Source organism: Synchiropus splendidus, chromosome 10 (genome assembly GCF_027744825.2).
Source record: "Synchiropus splendidus isolate RoL2022-P1 chromosome 10, RoL_Sspl_1.0, whole genome shotgun sequence".
Taxonomy (NCBI): domain Eukaryota; kingdom Metazoa; phylum Chordata; class Actinopteri; order Syngnathiformes; family Callionymidae; genus Synchiropus; species Synchiropus splendidus.
Window position 1 is genome coordinate 13,890,226 of NC_071343.1, and position 17,793 is coordinate 13,908,018.

Below are 17,793 nucleotides of genomic sequence, written 5' to 3' on the forward strand. Positions count from 1 at the left end.
ATTTCGCTCATCTTCCAAAAGGGTTTGCTGTACTGTTGTATAGTCAACATCATAAAAGCATCAATGGCTCCATGTTTAACACATCCATTTATAAACACCAGCCAAACTCATAAGTGCATGATTAAAAAATATATATATATGGTATGTACATTATCTTTTTTCTTACTATTGCCTGCTTTCATCTTTAACTACTACATTGAAAAATAAATAATAATTAAATTATCTACAAAAACAACACAAATTGATAACATTATTTTCTTTTGTTGATTGATTTATTTATTCATATTTATTTATTCATTTTAGCCTGGACCTCTGCAGCTTAAAATTGTAATTAACATATATGTCCAACCTTAATACATACAATTAAAATCATAAGCATAATTGTAGTCAAAATTATAAACATTTGGAAACCATAACTGGATGAATAAAAACTTCTATCTGGACTACAGTAAACCTTTCCATCACTGGTCAGACTTGGTTATATGAATCCACTGCAGCTTCCTCATTCCCTTATTTTCCCTTGACTTTTTTGACAACCCCTTTTATCCCATCACTACTCATTCTGACTCTCCCCAATGGTGCGGTTCAAACTAGGTTTGCCTCCATAATGTCCTCTCCTTGTGCCCCAAATGAAAACTCCTACAGGACACATGCAGACTTCAAAGCACCATAATATTCAACTCAAAATAATGCAGCATCAAACGGGCTTCAGTGGATGTTTCGTTGAGATTAAAATGTTTCCTGGCTCAAAGTTCAAGTGGGTATTGGAATAGGAGCAGAACATTGGCAGTAAGTCCCTGACAGAGTCGTCGTCTGAAATGTGAGCACTGATTGATTTATCCAAAACAAAAAACCCAGAGATCGAATTACAGGGCGCAGAGACGCGGCCAGTCTGCCGCGCAGCTTTTCTGCATAATTGCTCCAGCAGGTACATTTCACATTTAATTGAACTTTTATTAGATTGCGGAATGCACCCTGCGGTGTGTCTGAGCGAGGATAACCGGAGATGCGGCGACATTATATTTGAATCGTGCAATTATAGCTTCAGCGTGTTTGAATCCGAAAAACAGTTCCATCAGGAAATGGCATCTGCGGCTTCCTTTTAGTGTCAGGTTCCAGCTGTGAGGACGTTTCAGTCCATTTCCTTTCCTGTTTGACCCCATGACTAAGGTAAAATGAGAAACTTAAAGCTATGGTGCCGAGCTACTGATGACTGGAAGATGTCGCACACATCTCCGTAACAACCAGCAGGCAGAATTTGGCCTGAACAACACACTCAAGTTCGAGGTTCTTGTTGTGCACAACTGCTTCGTCAATCGTTGTGGGGGTCACATTTTGGGTGTGTGTGATGTTCCGTGAGAACAAGAGCCAGCCTTTTAGCCAGGATTTTATTTTCAGGGTGACCCCATACCTGGATCGGATAGGGGCTTTCATCCTAAGTGGCATTGAAAATTCCTCCAATGAGCAGCTCCCCCACTGAATTTTGACCAACTAAATGTGAGTCTTGTGAGATGTGAGCCAGGATTTGATGGGCTAAAGAACATGGCGGCAGTGAATCAATCCTCTTAAATCAGTGAGGTTTCTGTGGACAACCACGGAGGGCATCCTCAATGTGTACTGCCAAAAGTTGAGCATCACTTTTTCCTTACAAAGCATCCCCATTACGCGCAAGCGTCCTGCTACCTAGACTCCTGACAAGAGCGTGCCTGAGCGTTCCAGGACGACGCAGTGAAGTGACTTTTTATTTTCCTGGGACACGGCTGAGAGCAGTTGTCAAGGCATTACAGCGCTGCGGGAGACCCTGACATCATGCTGAGTTCAGGGGCTTAGACATTGATATTAGATCTTAGCGGCGAACTATCATTTCAGCGCATCAGTAGACACCTCTGGCCTTCACCACTGTTCTTGGATTCTCCTTTGTGATTGGTCGAAGGCAGAGCCTGGGACCAAAGGAGACTTTGATGGAGCTGTGCACAGCGATAGAATGAATGTTACTGTAATTGATACTGCAATTGATGTTTTTTTTCACATTAATCTGATCCTATATTGTGTTACATATTGATGACATTATTTTCTGTTTTCGATTAATTAATTACAACAAAAAATAATAATTTAATTTAATTGAACAGTTTTCTCTCCAGACAACAGGGAACCTTTGTCAGTGCAGGAGTTCCTGGTCCACTGATCACACTGATGCACAAGACACGTGGCAGCTAGGATGATAACAACAACAACAACAAACATGGAGGAATCCCTGAACAAAAGCAAACAAAAGCATCTGTTTGCTTTTGTTCAGGGAGGTTTTTCACTACACAATGGCCAGGGTTTCCACCACTCTGAATGGACTTGAAATTCTTAAAATAAACTGAAATTCTTATAGAAATATTTTCAAGGCATTAAAGGAGCTTTAGTTTAAATAAGGCGATATAAAAACTTGAATATAGACACCATCGTGATTTATCGTTCTATTGTCAAACTCATGCAAAATAAACAATATTTTGTTGTTTAAATGTATGTATGCGTACATCATTTGATTCAGTAATATACCAAATTCATTCAAATTGAAAAATGTGGCTTCCTGTGGCAAATATTCTGATACCATTAAACTGCGATTGAGATTAATTATTCAGACATTCTCTAACTAGATTATTTTTTAATCGAATCCCACCCTTAATTTTAATTAACATATTAACATAAGCATAATTACAGTCATTATTAAAAACATTTGCAAAACATAAATGGATAAATTCAAACTCCAGTAAACCTTTCCATCACTGCTCAGACTTTCTTCGATGAATCTGAAACTGGCAGAGCTGTTTTAATAGATTTCGCGCTGAGAAGCCTTTGGATTGCTGATCTGTTTAGTTTCCAGCTGCATAGTTTTCCCCAGGTGACTCATTCTGTCAGTGTTGATCATCCCGGACCATTACAGCAGCTAACAAACAGATTTAGCCCTCAGAGGACTGCTCGTGTCAATAAGTGCAGGAGATGGCGTCAGCATAATAAATACCATTTGCTTAAGCGGTTAAATAACGCAACATTGGCCGACCTTGTGAAACACCATTGTGATGTCGCGTGTGTGTGTGTAGACACTCAAACAGCTGCACTTGTTCTTGGCAGAGCCACTCAGGAAGACTGTGGGCCTGCTCTGTTTGTAATTTGTCATCATCAGCGGTGAGGCCCGAGCGTCTCTCGTGTACAGGACATTAACTTCCCTTTCAAAGGTCGTGTTGTAATTGTCAGGTGGAAAAATGGCCGTGCTGTTAGCAATAGCGGTTAGTGTTCCTTAAAGACACTGCAGATGACACTCCCCCCACCTCCCGAGCCCGAGTATGTACGGCTTTCCCTGTCTTTGACAAGTGACAGTTTGTTGAAGTATTTTGTCGCCATCTAGGATCATTACTATTTGTCTCTGACACAAATCTTTTTTTTTTTTTTGTTTAGACAACGACTCTGATCGGACTGCTGAAGACGGCGAGGCTCCTGCGATTGGTGCGTGTTGCTCGGAAACTGGACCGCTACTCTGAGTACGGCGCCGCGGTGCTCATGTTGCTCATGTGCATCTTCGCCCTCATCGCCCACTGGCTGGCGTGTATTTGGTACGCCATCGGCAACGTGGAAAAGCCTTATCTGGAGCACAAGATTGGCTGGCTGGACAATCTCGGTGTGTCGATCGGGAAGAGATACAACTACAGCGACCCCACGTCGGGACCCTCCATCAAGGACAAGTATGTCACAGCACTTTATTTCACCTTCAGCAGTCTGACCAGCGTGGGATTTGGGAATGTTTCTCCAAACACCAACTCAGAGAAGATCTTCTCCATTTGTGTCATGCTGATTGGGTGTAAGTACCTCACGGCGTAGCTAGCAGTGTGTATTATTGTGTGTTAACAACATTGTCAGGCATGCAGCACCAATTTACATTGATGTCAAACTAAACCCTTTCAAGATGCTGTTTTGGTTCTTGTGGTTAGCATGTAGCTTCCGAGGTATCGGACAACACCTACTACAAGCAGCAGTTTATTTCGCTATAGAAGTTCAAGATTAAGAGTGCGTTCCAATTGTACTCTGACCTGGGAAATTCCCAGTTAGTTGCTCCCTTTTAGTGATGTCACCCGATGTAAGAGTTCTCATTCAGAAAGTTGGAGAATTCACACCCATGTGAATACGAAATGCAAGATGGCTTCCCGGAATGTAAACAGGAAGTAGAAGTTTTAAATTAAAGAAAGACGGCAAAAGAAACACATTCTGTGAATTTGTGTTTCGTCTTCATCCAGTAGGTTGTTTTTGTCTCAAACCGAGCATATTTATCATGAAGTTGCACACGTGACAACAGCTTTTGTCTTCTTTTCTGCCTCGGCTCTGACATCAGCTCCTACTTCCCACTTCCGAGGTAACTGGAACGCAGCATAAACAACGTTTTTACAGCATTAGCCAGATGCTAATGAGGCTGATAGGAAAGTGGAGCTGAAGTCAGGAACATTCCATTACGGTCTTACTAATACAACACGTTTTAGATTTGTTTGCCATTTATTACACTTTTTATGTCCATATATAAAGTAAAATTTTATATGGTTTCAAAAACATTTCCTTGCCTGATAAACCAAAGAGTTAGCGTAGCACTAACAACTGCTAGCAGGTTGTTGCCAGTTTATTTTAATTTTATGTATAACCATTTGTTTTGATGTATTTTGTAATAACAGTGTTGTTGTCGTTGGGGTTGTACCATTTTCCTGTTGCTGATCGAGGAGCACTTTCTAAAGTCAATTAGAACGTGATATTTCTCGATTGATTTCCAAGATATTGATTTGTTGTCTGGGGCCGACACACGTCTCGTAAACTTTCGACACTGATGTAAATTGTTCGCTGTTAATTGAAACCCAATGGCTCCTTTCACCCCAGCCACTTGCTTGACAGTTCTTGATCAATAAAAACGACTTTATTGAGTAAAACAGTAAAGCTATGTATTATAACCTTGTAAAGCATGTCGACTCTAGCTGTAGCACGACGTTTATGCCAAACTTGACACAACCCATCATTAATCCTGTGATAAGATTTTACGAATGCACATGTGCGATTTGCTTAACAGCCACACTTGATACTTCGTATTATATCTCAAGGAATGACTTCTTATTTCAGTCCTGTTTTCCACACAAGCTATAACAAAAGAGTACTGTTATTATGAAGAGGTGTCACACTCAGTCGCAGCATTCAAGTTTATTCCTGGCAATATATAAACACCTCCTGTACTTGGTTTGCAGCACTCATGTACGCCAGCATCTTTGGAAATGTCTCGGCCATCATCCAGAGATTGTACTCAGGTACAGCCCGGTACCATGCTCAGATGTTACGGGTCAAAGAGTTCATCCGCTTCCACCAGATCCCCAACCCACTGAGGCAGAGATTGGAGGAATATTTCCAGCACTCCTGGACCTACACGAATGGCATTGACATGAACACGGTAAATCACTAGCCGCAGATCAAGTCGCAGATTCAAGCGTGTGTGAAGTTCTAACAATGTATTTCTCTCTCCTGCCTGCCTGCTTTTCGTCTGGATTTCAACACTAGGAGGTACTTGTTGTTTTGATATTCTGTTTCTATGAACAATACTTTAAAGCATGGTTGCGCTTTTATTTGTACATTTCATGCTAGCTTGGGTGTATGTTAAGTTTGAGGGTGTGTGCGAGAGAATTTGGAGCAACTGGAAAGCACTAGTGCATGTCCAACTATGGTATGATGAATTTTCCACGCATGCGTTATATTAATAACTTTATTTTTAAAAATGAGACAGCATGAGTGAGTTTGACACGAAGGAGAGCCAACACTCTTGATTTATGTGCCGAGCCCTACAATCCAATGAAGGGCTGCGACTTTACAGCTCACACTGTACCAGGGTAATCAGTCAGCCGTTTTGGATTTTCTTTTTACAGCACTTTTCATGTGTTACAGCTCAGAGTTCTGTATAGACATGAATCATAACATCAGAAAAGTAGTAATATAAAAGTTACAAGTCATTTTTTTTCTCAGCCGGTAACACAAATGAACTGCTAGAGAGAGAAAAGAAAAACATTTAAACCAGAATCCAGCTTTGTCATGTTTCCATGCCACTACATAAAGAGTAAAAAAGGACGCTGAAATTGGGAAATGCAGAGTAAAATGATCGGTAGCTCTTTAGCTTGGGGAACTATTATCAACTTTTAATAACCTTATTTCTTGCTTATTCACTGTTACAATCAGTAATTAAGGTGTTGTTTAGAGGTGTTGTTTGACTATTCCAAGGCAAAACATAGTCAGGTGTAACAAGATACTTTATGATAAATTACTGGCTAATATGCTGCTAATACATACATAAATAAGTAGTTTATTTATGGTAATATATATTCCCTAATCTAAAGTATAGCTATTTTTTTTTATCTTATTCTTAAAATGGAAGAACCTGTGAACACTCAGGAAGGTTTTGTGCTAATGGCTACAATAAGAAACACCTATTTGAATTGGGTCTTAAAGAATTATACGCTTGGTCAAGTTGCAAGTGTATTTTTCTACTTAGATTATCCTCTTGTGCATGAACCAATCTGATGATTTCATATGTTTCTTTGTATTAAAATTGTAGGTTTACACGGGTAGAGGTACAATTGTTCACCCTTTTTGTATGAACTACAGCCATTTAAAAATATATTTTGGTTCTCTGTTAGTTACTCTAGTAGTATGTGAGATTTGATAACTGAAGAAAAGAAATACACCACAGGGAGGGTGCCTTTAAAGAAACACAACGACAGTCTAGGATTTAGAGCCTAATTTAAACTTAGAAATTTAAGAATTTTAATAAGTATGCTGCTAAATCTGTGATCGATTTGACCATGTCCTTGGTAAAAATGACAAAAAAAATGAAGATTTATGTTTATTCTGACATTGTAAAATGCACTATGTTATTCACAACCCTTCAATTAACTTTTTTTTTCCTTTTTAAATACATTTTTGACACCATGAGGCCATGAAATAGACAGGACCTAAAACCCACCAGGTTTGTGGAATGACCCATCGAGGCCTGTAGCCGTTGGCACAAAGGCGCGTCAGTCCTGATCCTTGGAGTGAGGAGTCGGACTGAAGGTGCTCTCCATCTGCCGCAGATGCCATCTGCCATCTGATACATCAGTTCATACATGTGGTGTGGAAACCTAAACCGAAGATGCTAAATCAAATACACTAGAAAGAGTACATTTTAGCAACAAACCATACAGTGAAAGTATATGAATCAGTCTCTGCTGAAGGGAAATAAAGTGAATGACAGTACATAAACCCCAATGTTCTCCACAAATGTGTAAAGCACAATACGCAATAGTTAAAGAAGTTTATTTTATTTTTTTATTTTATTTTACGATGAAACTTCTCATTGAGATCAATAGTATCATTATCATTGTTTCTAGTTATTACCAAGTCATAGAATGTGTATTGTACATGCTGGTAGCTACTCTCTAAAGCAGAGCAAATGTAAACATGGCAACCTGCTCACAACTGAACACGTTTTTTACAAAGTAATTTTGTGTATTTCCGGAAAAAAACCGTCAGTGGCAGAATCTTTTGTCTTTAATGTTTCGCAGAGAGACCCCCACCCCAGCTGAGCGCCAGCGTGACGGTGACCGTGCCAGGGGAAACTCAATTTAAGACCCAGACCCCAGTAGCCTGACTTAAATAATATTTGGATAAAAGCTAAATAAATCAATCAAATAATAATAATCTAATTAAAGGCTTGAAACAGAGCAGAGAAGGAGAGGAATAAGAGGGAGACATTTGAGTAACAGTTGTGAAATAGTGATGTGTTTACATCATCATTTCATTATAAAGAAAAAAAAAGTGGGCAACTTGTGCGCTTTGCCTTTGACTTAATCTGTTTGTCGGTTCCATCCTCCTTGTTTTTATATATATTTATTTATATTTTAAGAACACCCTCATTATGATTCAAAGCCGTGCAACCTGCAAACCACTAGAAAAACATGTGAAGAACAACAATGTTTTGAGGGCGCTCACTTAAATTTTTAAGTACTAAATTTTGCGCTAACAAGTACTTTTTATTCACAACCCTCTGTCACGTCGGGAGTATTGAGTGTCTCTTTAGCTCTGGGGCCAGTTACATAAAGCCAGATGGCAGTTATTTTTATCTTCATTTTGGGAAAAAAAAAAAAAAAGTTTGGCACAGTCACACCGCCGCATCTTAATTCCGAAACATGTTTGTTTCTGTTCTTTTCCGTCTGATTCCTGTCTTAGTGTGCATTTTCAAGTACTGCAAGCGCAGCTGACCGTGATGACTGAGTGAGCTCACCGTCCCTGGGGACCTTATTGTCTAAAAACCCCAGATGAGGTGAATGTTTTCGGGCCTGTGGTTGACCAATTTTGTCTGCTTCACAGGTGCTAAAAGGCTTTCCTGAGTGCCTGCAGGCCGATATCTGCCTCCATCTCAACAGGAATCTTCTTCACAACTGCAAGGCGTTCCAAGGAGCCACCAAAGGCTGCCTCAGGGCGCTGGCCATGCACTTCAAAACCACTCACGCCCCGCCCGGCGACACTCTGGTCCACAGCGGGGATGTGCTCACAGCGCTGTACTTCCTCTCCCGCGGCTCCATAGAGATCCTGAAGGATGACATCGTGGTGGCAATTCTGGGTACATTTGACCTCCACTTTCAATCTGTGATTATGGTAACAATGAAGGTCGACTGAGTCTCGAGTGTAAATAGAAGACATCTAGAAAACCAACTGCAACAGAGGAGCTGAAGAAACTGCGAGGCAGAGGCTACGTTTTATATATATACCTTTGTGATAAAACGGCTCACTTCAAACACGAACGATTTTGATTCATTTGCTTTTTATTGTCACGACCACAGCTTTGGACCATAAATAGCAGGTGATAAATATAGTGGTTATCTCTCTGGGCAAAATGACGGCTTATTTTATTAAAGGTTCACCTGACAGTTTCTCAAAAGTTTCAAGTCTTAGCTATTGGTAGCTGCTGCTAGCTGTAGCTGTTTCTATTTGGCAGCTTTTAAGCACTTCATTGTTATTATTTGTGTAGAGTTATTCCCTCCAGATCAGCTGACCTTGCCACGTTATATACCAAGACTGGTTATGTCCATCTAAAATAATCTAAATCTAAATCTAAAACATTTTTTAGCCCATCATTAGCTTGCTGTAGCTAGCTAGCATGGCGGTCAGACCTTTTATATCATGCAGTGACAAGGGCAACTCAGTACACTGGTCCGTGAAAACAAATGCTTTTTCCCTTATTTTTCATCATGGCAGAACCACTATCAGGTGATACGGGCCAAGCCGGATTAAACGTGACATAATTTGTGAGATGAATGCGTTCCAAAGCCGCACCTGACAGAACGAGGTTTAAGCTCATCGAAAGCTGCTGAATCACACAAAACCTATTATTAACAGGCACGCGGGGAAAGCCACCCAGATCAGCCCACTTAGATTTGATGCCAACGTTGATCTTTCGTTTCACCTGTCTGCTGTATGTTATTGTTTTGGAGATCAGGTTCAAATACTAGTTGTAGCACTGCTCTTATTTGTTCCTCCATTCCTGATGGAGAAAATGGACCAATAATTATCCAGTGATATCCTGAAAAACTGGGGGAATTTTGACTGCAGTTTTCCCATATATCTAACCAGGGAAAAACGACATATTTGGAGAGATGATCCATCTGTTTGCCAAACCTGGAAAGTCCAACGCCGATGTGCGAGCCTTGAGTTACTGTGACCTGAGCACCATTCAGAGGGAGGACCTGCTGGAGGTGCTGGACATGTACCCGGAGTTCGCTGACACCTTCTTCACCAACCTGGAGCTCACGTTCAACCTCAGAGACGACTCTCCCAAGGTGAGTCTTGTCTGCTGAATCGGCATTTTAATCAGATGAGAGGTTTGTATGGCACTCACAAAGTCGGAGTTTATACAGCTAAGAAATTCCTTGCCTGATTTTCATTACAGCCTTCAGGCTCCCAGGGGTGTGATTCAGACGCCGAGGTCCCCAAGAACGTGAAGCGGAGGACCTCTTATACGCTCGGTGATTCCAAAGGTGAGTCAAGTCCCCCCACCGGCCGCTGGAATGTTGAACGTCAACACTTGGTCTCTGCGGCGTGGACTGTTATTCAGCCGACTTCCGTTGATTCTGGCTCCACAGGGGAGAACAGGGAAGTGGGTGCAGACTTGGAAAGAGAGAGGGAGAGGGAGTCCGACTTGTGCCTGAAGAGAAGCCCAGAACTCCTGGGTCCCCCGTCACCCAACGCCCTGGAGTCGGACTCAAATCTCGTTGGACACATCCAGGCCAGAAACAGCTCCGGGAGTCCTTCCTTTGATGGTACGTTTGGTGATTTCTTCTGTTTCCTTTTACAAAATATGGGGCTGTTCAGGAAGAAATATTGATTATTGTTACTCTGACTTTTTCTTCATTATTTATAAGTCATGGGCCGACAGAGGTCCCGTGGTCATAGGCTCCAATGTCATATACTTACAGTCCTCTAATTTTGAGACCATGGTTCCATCCACCAACGCATCATTTCTGTCAAAAATACTTGAATAAGGCCTACTTTTCCTCACCAGGTGGCTCTAATGTACTAAAACAAAAGTACTGCTTTCAGGTCTTTGGATCCCAAATGCTGGGTAGCAACCATTAGCTCACATTAACCTGTAGTCCTGGCAGCAGGTTCCAAATACAACAAAAGCCATACAGGTGCGAAGCCAAGTGCCATTCATTGTGAAGAAAAGCAGCCAGAGAACAAACGTCCCCATATCTACACGACTCATCGCAGCCGTACAAAGCCACCTGAACATACCGCGCTGGGCGATAAAGTAATCACAGATCCAGTTTAAAAAGGGTCACGACACTCTCTGGACAGGAGTCTGGCCCGCGGCGATAACATTGGTGTGCTTTGGCCACTTGAACGCACCGCCCCGGCGAGTCTCCCGGGACAAAAGTGTGATGAATTACGACAAAGACTCTCCACGCAGCTATTCTTCAGAGATTAATTACAGTCTATTTTAGCTGGAGCCCTTTTTTTTTATCTGGCGATGACGTCGCCGTGACCCACATGTGTGGATGTTATGAACGTGTGTTTGTATCCCTGCAGATCTGTGCTGTGATAAATGGGTCTGCAAGAAGCCTGCGGACTACCTGGATGAGTCAGCACAGTTCCAGGACTGTAGAGAGGACGATAACTCTGCCAGCGAGCTCACGTTCGGAGAGGTGGAACAGCGCTTAGGTCAGCTCCAAGATCACCTGAACAGGTACGCATTGTCAGCACTCAGCACCATGGTGGTTGATCCCAGCTCTCTAAATATAATCTACCTCCAGGCATTTATTTGTCAGCTCTTTTTTTCAGGTCATTTTGTCATTTTTTTTTTTTTTACACTGTCAGCAGAGTCAGTGCTTCATGGCCGATCATTAGAAACCTGGACATGATTCAATAAATGAACTGTAAATATAAACGTAAAAAATGCACATTATTTCACTTTATTTCACAAAAATCTTGTTGATCAGGGGAGGTTTTCCAACAAAGCATTAAACTCTTTTTTGCCCCATGTAAAAAAGAGTTTAAAGTAATGATGAACCCTTGTAAAACTTTAATGAGTTTTACAAGGGTTCATCATTACTTTCTTCATCTTTTCATTTTATTTGTCCTTTTTAATACTTTCTCTACATTTAAATACATTTGTTATATTTTTTGCTATTTTTTTGGCATAAACTTATTATGTAATGTTAATAGGTAATGTAATATAACAAAATATTTCCCCTTTCAAAATACAACTTAATTATCCAGGACTTTTTTTTTTTGTTTATATATTTTTTTGTTTTTATTTTGTACGGAGCCCTGGAAGTGACGTGCATGTGTTTATTTTTTTTGGGATGTGACGTGCATGACTTTATTTTTTTTTATCCCGAGATAATTTTTATCTCGAGATAACTGTTATCTTGTGATAATTAGCATCTCGTGATAATTTTTATCTCAAGATAAAATCAGAAATGTCAGCGCATGCGTAACTGCCTCTCTGGCAAAGCATTTTGTAGATATTCTCCTGTAACCACTATGTCCTGTAACACACATGGTTTTTTTGAGCAGAAGGCACTTGATCATCAGAGTGTTAAAAGCGCACACACTTGCAGACAGTGACTGACAACATTGACAAACAGTTACGAAGCCATGGGAGACATACAGTAGTGGTTACAAGTGAGATAAAAATTATCTCGAGATAACTGTTATCTCGGGAGAAAAAAACAAACAAAGTCATGCATGTCACTTCCAGGGCTCCGTAATTTTGGAATATTTCTGTAATAGTTTAGCGTTAAACCTCGTTTTCGTATCACTTATGTTTTTTTCGGCCATGTGACTGGTCAATATTTCGTGCTACCTTTGGATGCAACTTAACGTGGTTATGCTAACGTAGGGTATAGCATGCTAACATGGTTGCTAAAAGCAGTCTCTCGCTCAGATGCTCATTTCCTACTGATACTATTGTCCTGCATTTGATGAACTGAATGTTTAGATAGCTTTTTTAGCATTTGAAATATCATTCGTCACTCTCGTCTTGAAGCAAGGCGGTTACGGGTTCAATTCCCTGAGTTTGCATGTTCTCCCTGCGTGGCTTCTCCATGTACTCCAGTTTGCTCCCACAGTCCATAGACTTGCACTAGGTTAGTGTGACACTCTAAAATTGCCCGTTGGTGTGCGTGTGTGAATGGTGTGTGTGCCCTGCGGTGGACTGGTGACCTGTCCAGGGTGCATTCCTGCCTCTCGCCCAATGACCGCAGGGATAGGCTCCGCACTAAGCTATGGTTGGTATGATGCAGAACTGACTGGCACAACCCAGTAGAAACTGAGCGAGAGTGTAGGTCGGCAGTGTGGTCAGTCGACAGGATCTACTTGATGATTCCTGACACCAAAATGTATCATTTGCCAAATCAACAACATTTCCTGAAAATCTAAATCTAAATATATTTGTTATTCTGAGTCACCTTCCTCTGCTGCGAGAGTCCAACGCACTTTACACGGCATTATTTGTTTATGTCAAAGTCGCACTGAGTGAGAATCAGTCTAAAACGTCAGTTTTATCACAAGTGAATGCTACATGATGTTGACGTGGGCTAAACAAAACTGTTTAATTACAAGAACTGCCTTGATGCCATGCGAGTGATATTAATAAGACAGGAGGGTGGATTCATTTCATTTGAATATTTTGGGGAAACGGTATTATTCTACACATCTGCTGCCAGCAAGCCACCTGAATAAACAGGCAAATCCACGGCAGGTGGTATTTCTGGCCGGCGCTTTGGGAGAATATGATGATCAAATACCGAGCCAGCACATTATTTCTGCAAAAAAGACAAATGTATTTGCCGGTGCTCGCCACGAGTGCCAGTGAATTTCAGTGAAAGCTACCTGCAGGACGAGCAGCTCACATTTGGTTGGAAAAATGGGACAATAAATCAGCATAAACCGCAACAGCAGGAAAATTAAAAAATCCATTTACGCTGAAGCTGCTTTGTCTCCTGATCAACAATGTTGTTTTGTTGAGCTAATGTAACACCTCATCCCGTCACCCTCATGTGATCATTGATTCTCCTGGGAGTTCATTTGAAACACCGTTAATTAACACCTGAAATTCAGACTCATTATCTCAGTCATGAAGCAGCGATTTAGGCGTTGCTTTTTTTTTATCAGCTGTAGAGGTGCGGCAGCGCCCCCTGCTGTTGACAGGTGAAACAATTTCAATTTTATTTATCATTGAAATCACCTTCGAGCGGAGGAGTTTGAAATGAAATATAAACAAGTTTTCTGCTTTATTTTTCCATCTAATATTTTCTACGCTTCACTAGAGCGTAGAATTTATTTGTGCTTTCAGATTTTTATAATATATTTTAATGCATACATCCATCGCTCGTTCAATGGCTTTGCCTCCGTAAGATTCTCCTGGTGCCTGAACAGCGTTTCTCTCTCAGACTGGAGTCTCAGCTGATGTCAGACATCCAGACAATCCTGCAGCTGCTGCAGCGGCAGCCGACCCCCGGGCCTCCAGCCTACAGCACCGTGACCTCCAGTCCAGACTATCACAGGCTGGCTGTCAAGGTTCAGCCGGCGACGATGACTGCGAGCCACTTTTTCAGCCATTCAGGGCCTCAAGTAAGCAAGTGCTGGTCATTAGCTCTCCATTAATATTCCAAGGTCACGATGCTCTTTAAATACATTACATTTGTGTGGTGTATTGTTTGTCATTAGATTCTCAAAGTCATAAAAAGCAAAGGAGGATGCATGTTAATTGAATGTGGGTTCTTGTGTATTTGAATGTGACTCAGTGGAGTCTGTCATTCCTTTTGTTTGTCTGTGTGTGGCTGTGAACATGTTTTTGCGTGTCTGTTTTATGAGCTGGCATTTTGTTAGTGTGTCGTTTGGTGTGAGGATGTACATGCTGAAGCGTCATTTGTGCACACGTTTTTTTGCTGGGTATGTCTCGTGTGTCATGGATTCAAATGTGTGTTCCAGTGTGGCTGTGTATCAGTGATATTCTTGCTTCAAGTCAAGTCATATGCACAGCAGTGTTGTTTTGAGTGTATCAAGTAGGAGTGTGTCTATAGTGTGGCTGTGCAGTGATAAGTGTTGAGTGGTGCGTTTTGTTAAGAGTTCAAAACGTGTCTTTGTTATATTTGTTTGTTGGGTATTTGGAGGCCTGTTGTAATGTTTAATGTGTGTATCTGTATCACATACGTCCGAGTTTTGTGTGTGTGTGTGTGTATGAGACGGTGTGTGATGTCATCGTGTTCTGGAATATTTTTATATGTCTGTACTTGTTTTGCTGACTTTGTGTTTTTAACCATATACACAGTGTGGTCTATATGTGTGTGTGTGTGTGATTTAATGTTGTCCATAGGCCTCTGTAGTTTACAATAGTGTGTCTGCGGGTGTTTTGTTAGTCTTATTTTGAGTGTGTTGTTTACAGTTATTTTCCGTGTGACCCTATTCCCGGGAAGTTATTGAATGAATAGTTAGTATTAAGTTGAGTGACGTCTCACTCCTCGAGGGAACTCCTGACTGACCCTCTCTGACCTCCACAGGGACCAAGCCTCCGCCCGGAGGGGAGCAGTCACGAACTCAAAGACTCTTTTTCGAGCTTGGCGAGCGTGAGCGCCTCCACAGCTGACAGCCTTACGACATGTGTACAGAGACACACAGAGCCACAGCAGCATCAGCAGCCACCGGAGAGTGCAGGACTCCAGCAGTCCCCACTCATCCTCATCTCCACAGACCCCGCCCCCTCATCCCCTCCGGCCTCTGACTCCCACGGACCAGCACCAGGTGCAGCTTTTCCACGACCATAAACACCTCAAAGTTCAAGTTCAAATATCTGACTTGTAATGCTGTAATGACAAATGAGCAGCAGGGTTGTGGATTTACAGTCATTTGGATATATATATATATATATATATATATATATATATATGTGGTCATTTCTTTTGTGATGTCTTCTGAATTCTCGTCAGTCCAAACATGCAGTAACGGCAGCAAATCTGAACCACGCACACCTGTAAATACCCATGGTCCCCTGAATTAAACACTTTATTTTGGTATTTATTGGCATGAATGCTTGTTTCACCAGCCTGTGCTTGCTCGCTTCTTAAATTGAGATCTGTCGTCACCATCTCTGTTTTGTTTGACATTGACTAACCTACCTCACAATTAGGCTGGTCACATCAATCCGAGACGTTCACTGCCCCCGACTGGACCCAAGCCATCATAGCAGCAACATATCAATACGGCAAGGACCAGGGATCCTTTTTCACGGTTCCTGATGGAGACCCGGACGGTACCAAAAAAAAAAAAAGGCAAAATAAAGTTCAGTTTTTGCCCCCAGATTTTCCACCAAAGACAATTTGACGTATCAGACCAGCATTTTGAGTCAATACTGCCTCTAGTGGAGAGTGAGTGAAGAGTTCTTCACCTCAGCCGATCGAGTCCCAGTCAGGGAAGCAGTGAGAGGTTTGATAGAAGCTGCAGCTCCGCTACAAGTCCGTAGCAGATGACTGAGGAATTGGTTGTCTAGTTCCTTTGTTGATGAGCCTTTTTATTAAGCTAAATTTAAAGTCACAGTCTGAATCACTAGATCTGTTTACGGTCCACGTTACCAGAGAATATTTCACATTTCAGTAACACGTAGCTCATATCACCATTTACAAAGACTTGTAAGTAAACACTTGCTTTCATCGGTCAATGTAGTTGTTCTCAGAACCGGTGTTTTAACCGTGGACCACGTGTTGAAAAACACCATCAACAACAGTGAGCAAATTGTCGCCCCTGAAGGGCTCCACAGTTTGTGTTCACACAAGCTGAGATGGCATATTCTGGAGTTCATCGACAGAGAGGATAGTATAGGAAATGCCTGATATTTGCCCCTGATATTCACTTTTATTCCTAGCTTGCCTGCTAGTTGTGTGAGCTAATGAGTGGGTGAAGTTGAATGTCTATTTCATACAATGGTTGGATATTAGGATGCTCATTCCTCTATAGACGACTTGAAGGAGAGCTGCAGCTGCTGCTGCTGGATACTTTAGCCTTGAAAGTGAAAATTTGCATGGCCAGCATTCTTTGGCGATTTCATTTAACAATCTCAGGCTTATTTTTTTTTTGGAGAGCCTGCTGAGTTTAGAGTGCCGGTCTTTGTCTCCTTGTGTAAAAATGAGCCATGGAGGTGTATTACAGCATTATTACGTGGGTATCTGAACACATATCTGTCGTATTCTCTGAAGTGAGACTCAGGGGTTGTGGACTATCGCACCGCACCATATCCATGGTTTCCTTTTAAGAAAGAATAATGTGCATTATTACCGAGGTCAATGACGTGCACCTGATATATACGGCGGATTTGTAGATAGTGCATGTGTTTTTTTTGTTTTTTGTTTTTGTTTTTTTTAATCTAGTAAATGTTTTTGCACTGCTTGAAAGCCCAAACGTAGCACATCACACAATTTAATAATGATGTCATGATATTTAGGAAGCACTCGGAAGGCTAGATTAAATTTGAACACACCCCAAACAGGGACATGTGCCTATACACTGGATCCAAATAAAAGTCAGCATCTTATTTATTACTTCTATTGAAAACTCTTGACATTTTCTGGTATGTATTTTGGTGACCATGCTAATTGTAAACTGTGTTTAGACATGCGGCGGGAAAATACGTCACAAGATGTGAGACGACTGATATTTTTTTAACTGAGGTTAATGAGATATTGTAGGGAATGCTTGTTTTGAAGGTGTGGGAGCAATAAAGTCAATGCACACATGTGACCTGTGGTTCTTCTGTCAATGTTTGGGTGAGTTTGGAGAGGAAACGGTCCAAAGGGAGTAATTCCTAAAACTGAATGATGATTGAGAGATGAGTTGGAGGAGGATGAAAACTGATATGACCAGCTGTGGCAACCTCCTGTGTTTCAACAAGTTCTTAACTTTGTTTTGCTTTTTGTTGCACAAATAATGCATTAAGTTTTAATTATTAACATTAACATTATTAATAATTAACAAATTGACTTAATAATAATAATTGGCAGCTCAGGTCCAGTTAGTTTCTCAAAAAAAAATTAAATACTATAAATATGACCTTTTTTTTAAGTATTTACTTGTTTTTTGTATGATTGATATTTCCTGTTTATATACACGCGCGATTTTCTGTTTTTCTTTCCTTTTTCATTCTATTCTTTTGCTTCCCTTTTTGTTTTCGATTCTCGGCAGTTTTGGCTTTTGAACTTGTGA

General features: G+C 41.1%; 1 protein-coding gene across 5 annotated transcripts in view; it reads left to right on the forward strand.

The window, feature by feature from the left end:
* LOC128765920 (potassium voltage-gated channel subfamily H member 7-like) overlaps nucleotides 1-17,326 on the forward strand; it is a 57,089-nt gene extending 39,763 nt beyond the window's left edge. For 3 of the 5 annotated variants that reach the window (XM_053877167.1, XM_053877169.1, XM_053877168.1), the window contains 9 exons: nucleotides 3,445-3,844; nucleotides 5,262-5,462; nucleotides 8,405-8,659; nucleotides 9,670-9,875; nucleotides 9,986-10,073; nucleotides 10,179-10,355; nucleotides 11,125-11,281; nucleotides 13,992-14,172; nucleotides 15,102-17,326. In XM_053877167.1, the coding sequence (XP_053733142.1) occupies nucleotides 3,445-3,844; nucleotides 5,262-5,462; nucleotides 8,405-8,659; nucleotides 9,670-9,875; nucleotides 9,986-10,073; nucleotides 10,179-10,355; nucleotides 11,125-11,281; nucleotides 13,992-14,172; nucleotides 15,102-15,365 (1,929 nt within the window). In that variant the 3' untranslated portion in view covers nucleotides 15,366-17,326. Of the gene's footprint in view, nucleotides 1-3,444; nucleotides 3,845-5,261; nucleotides 5,463-5,568; nucleotides 5,726-8,404; nucleotides 8,660-9,669; nucleotides 9,876-9,985; nucleotides 10,074-10,178; nucleotides 10,356-11,124; nucleotides 11,282-13,991; nucleotides 14,173-15,101 lie in introns of those variants that run through there. The other 2 variants (XM_053877170.1, XM_053877171.1) reach the window with 2 other exon arrangements.
* Nucleotides 17,327-17,793: the final 467 nt, after the last annotated feature.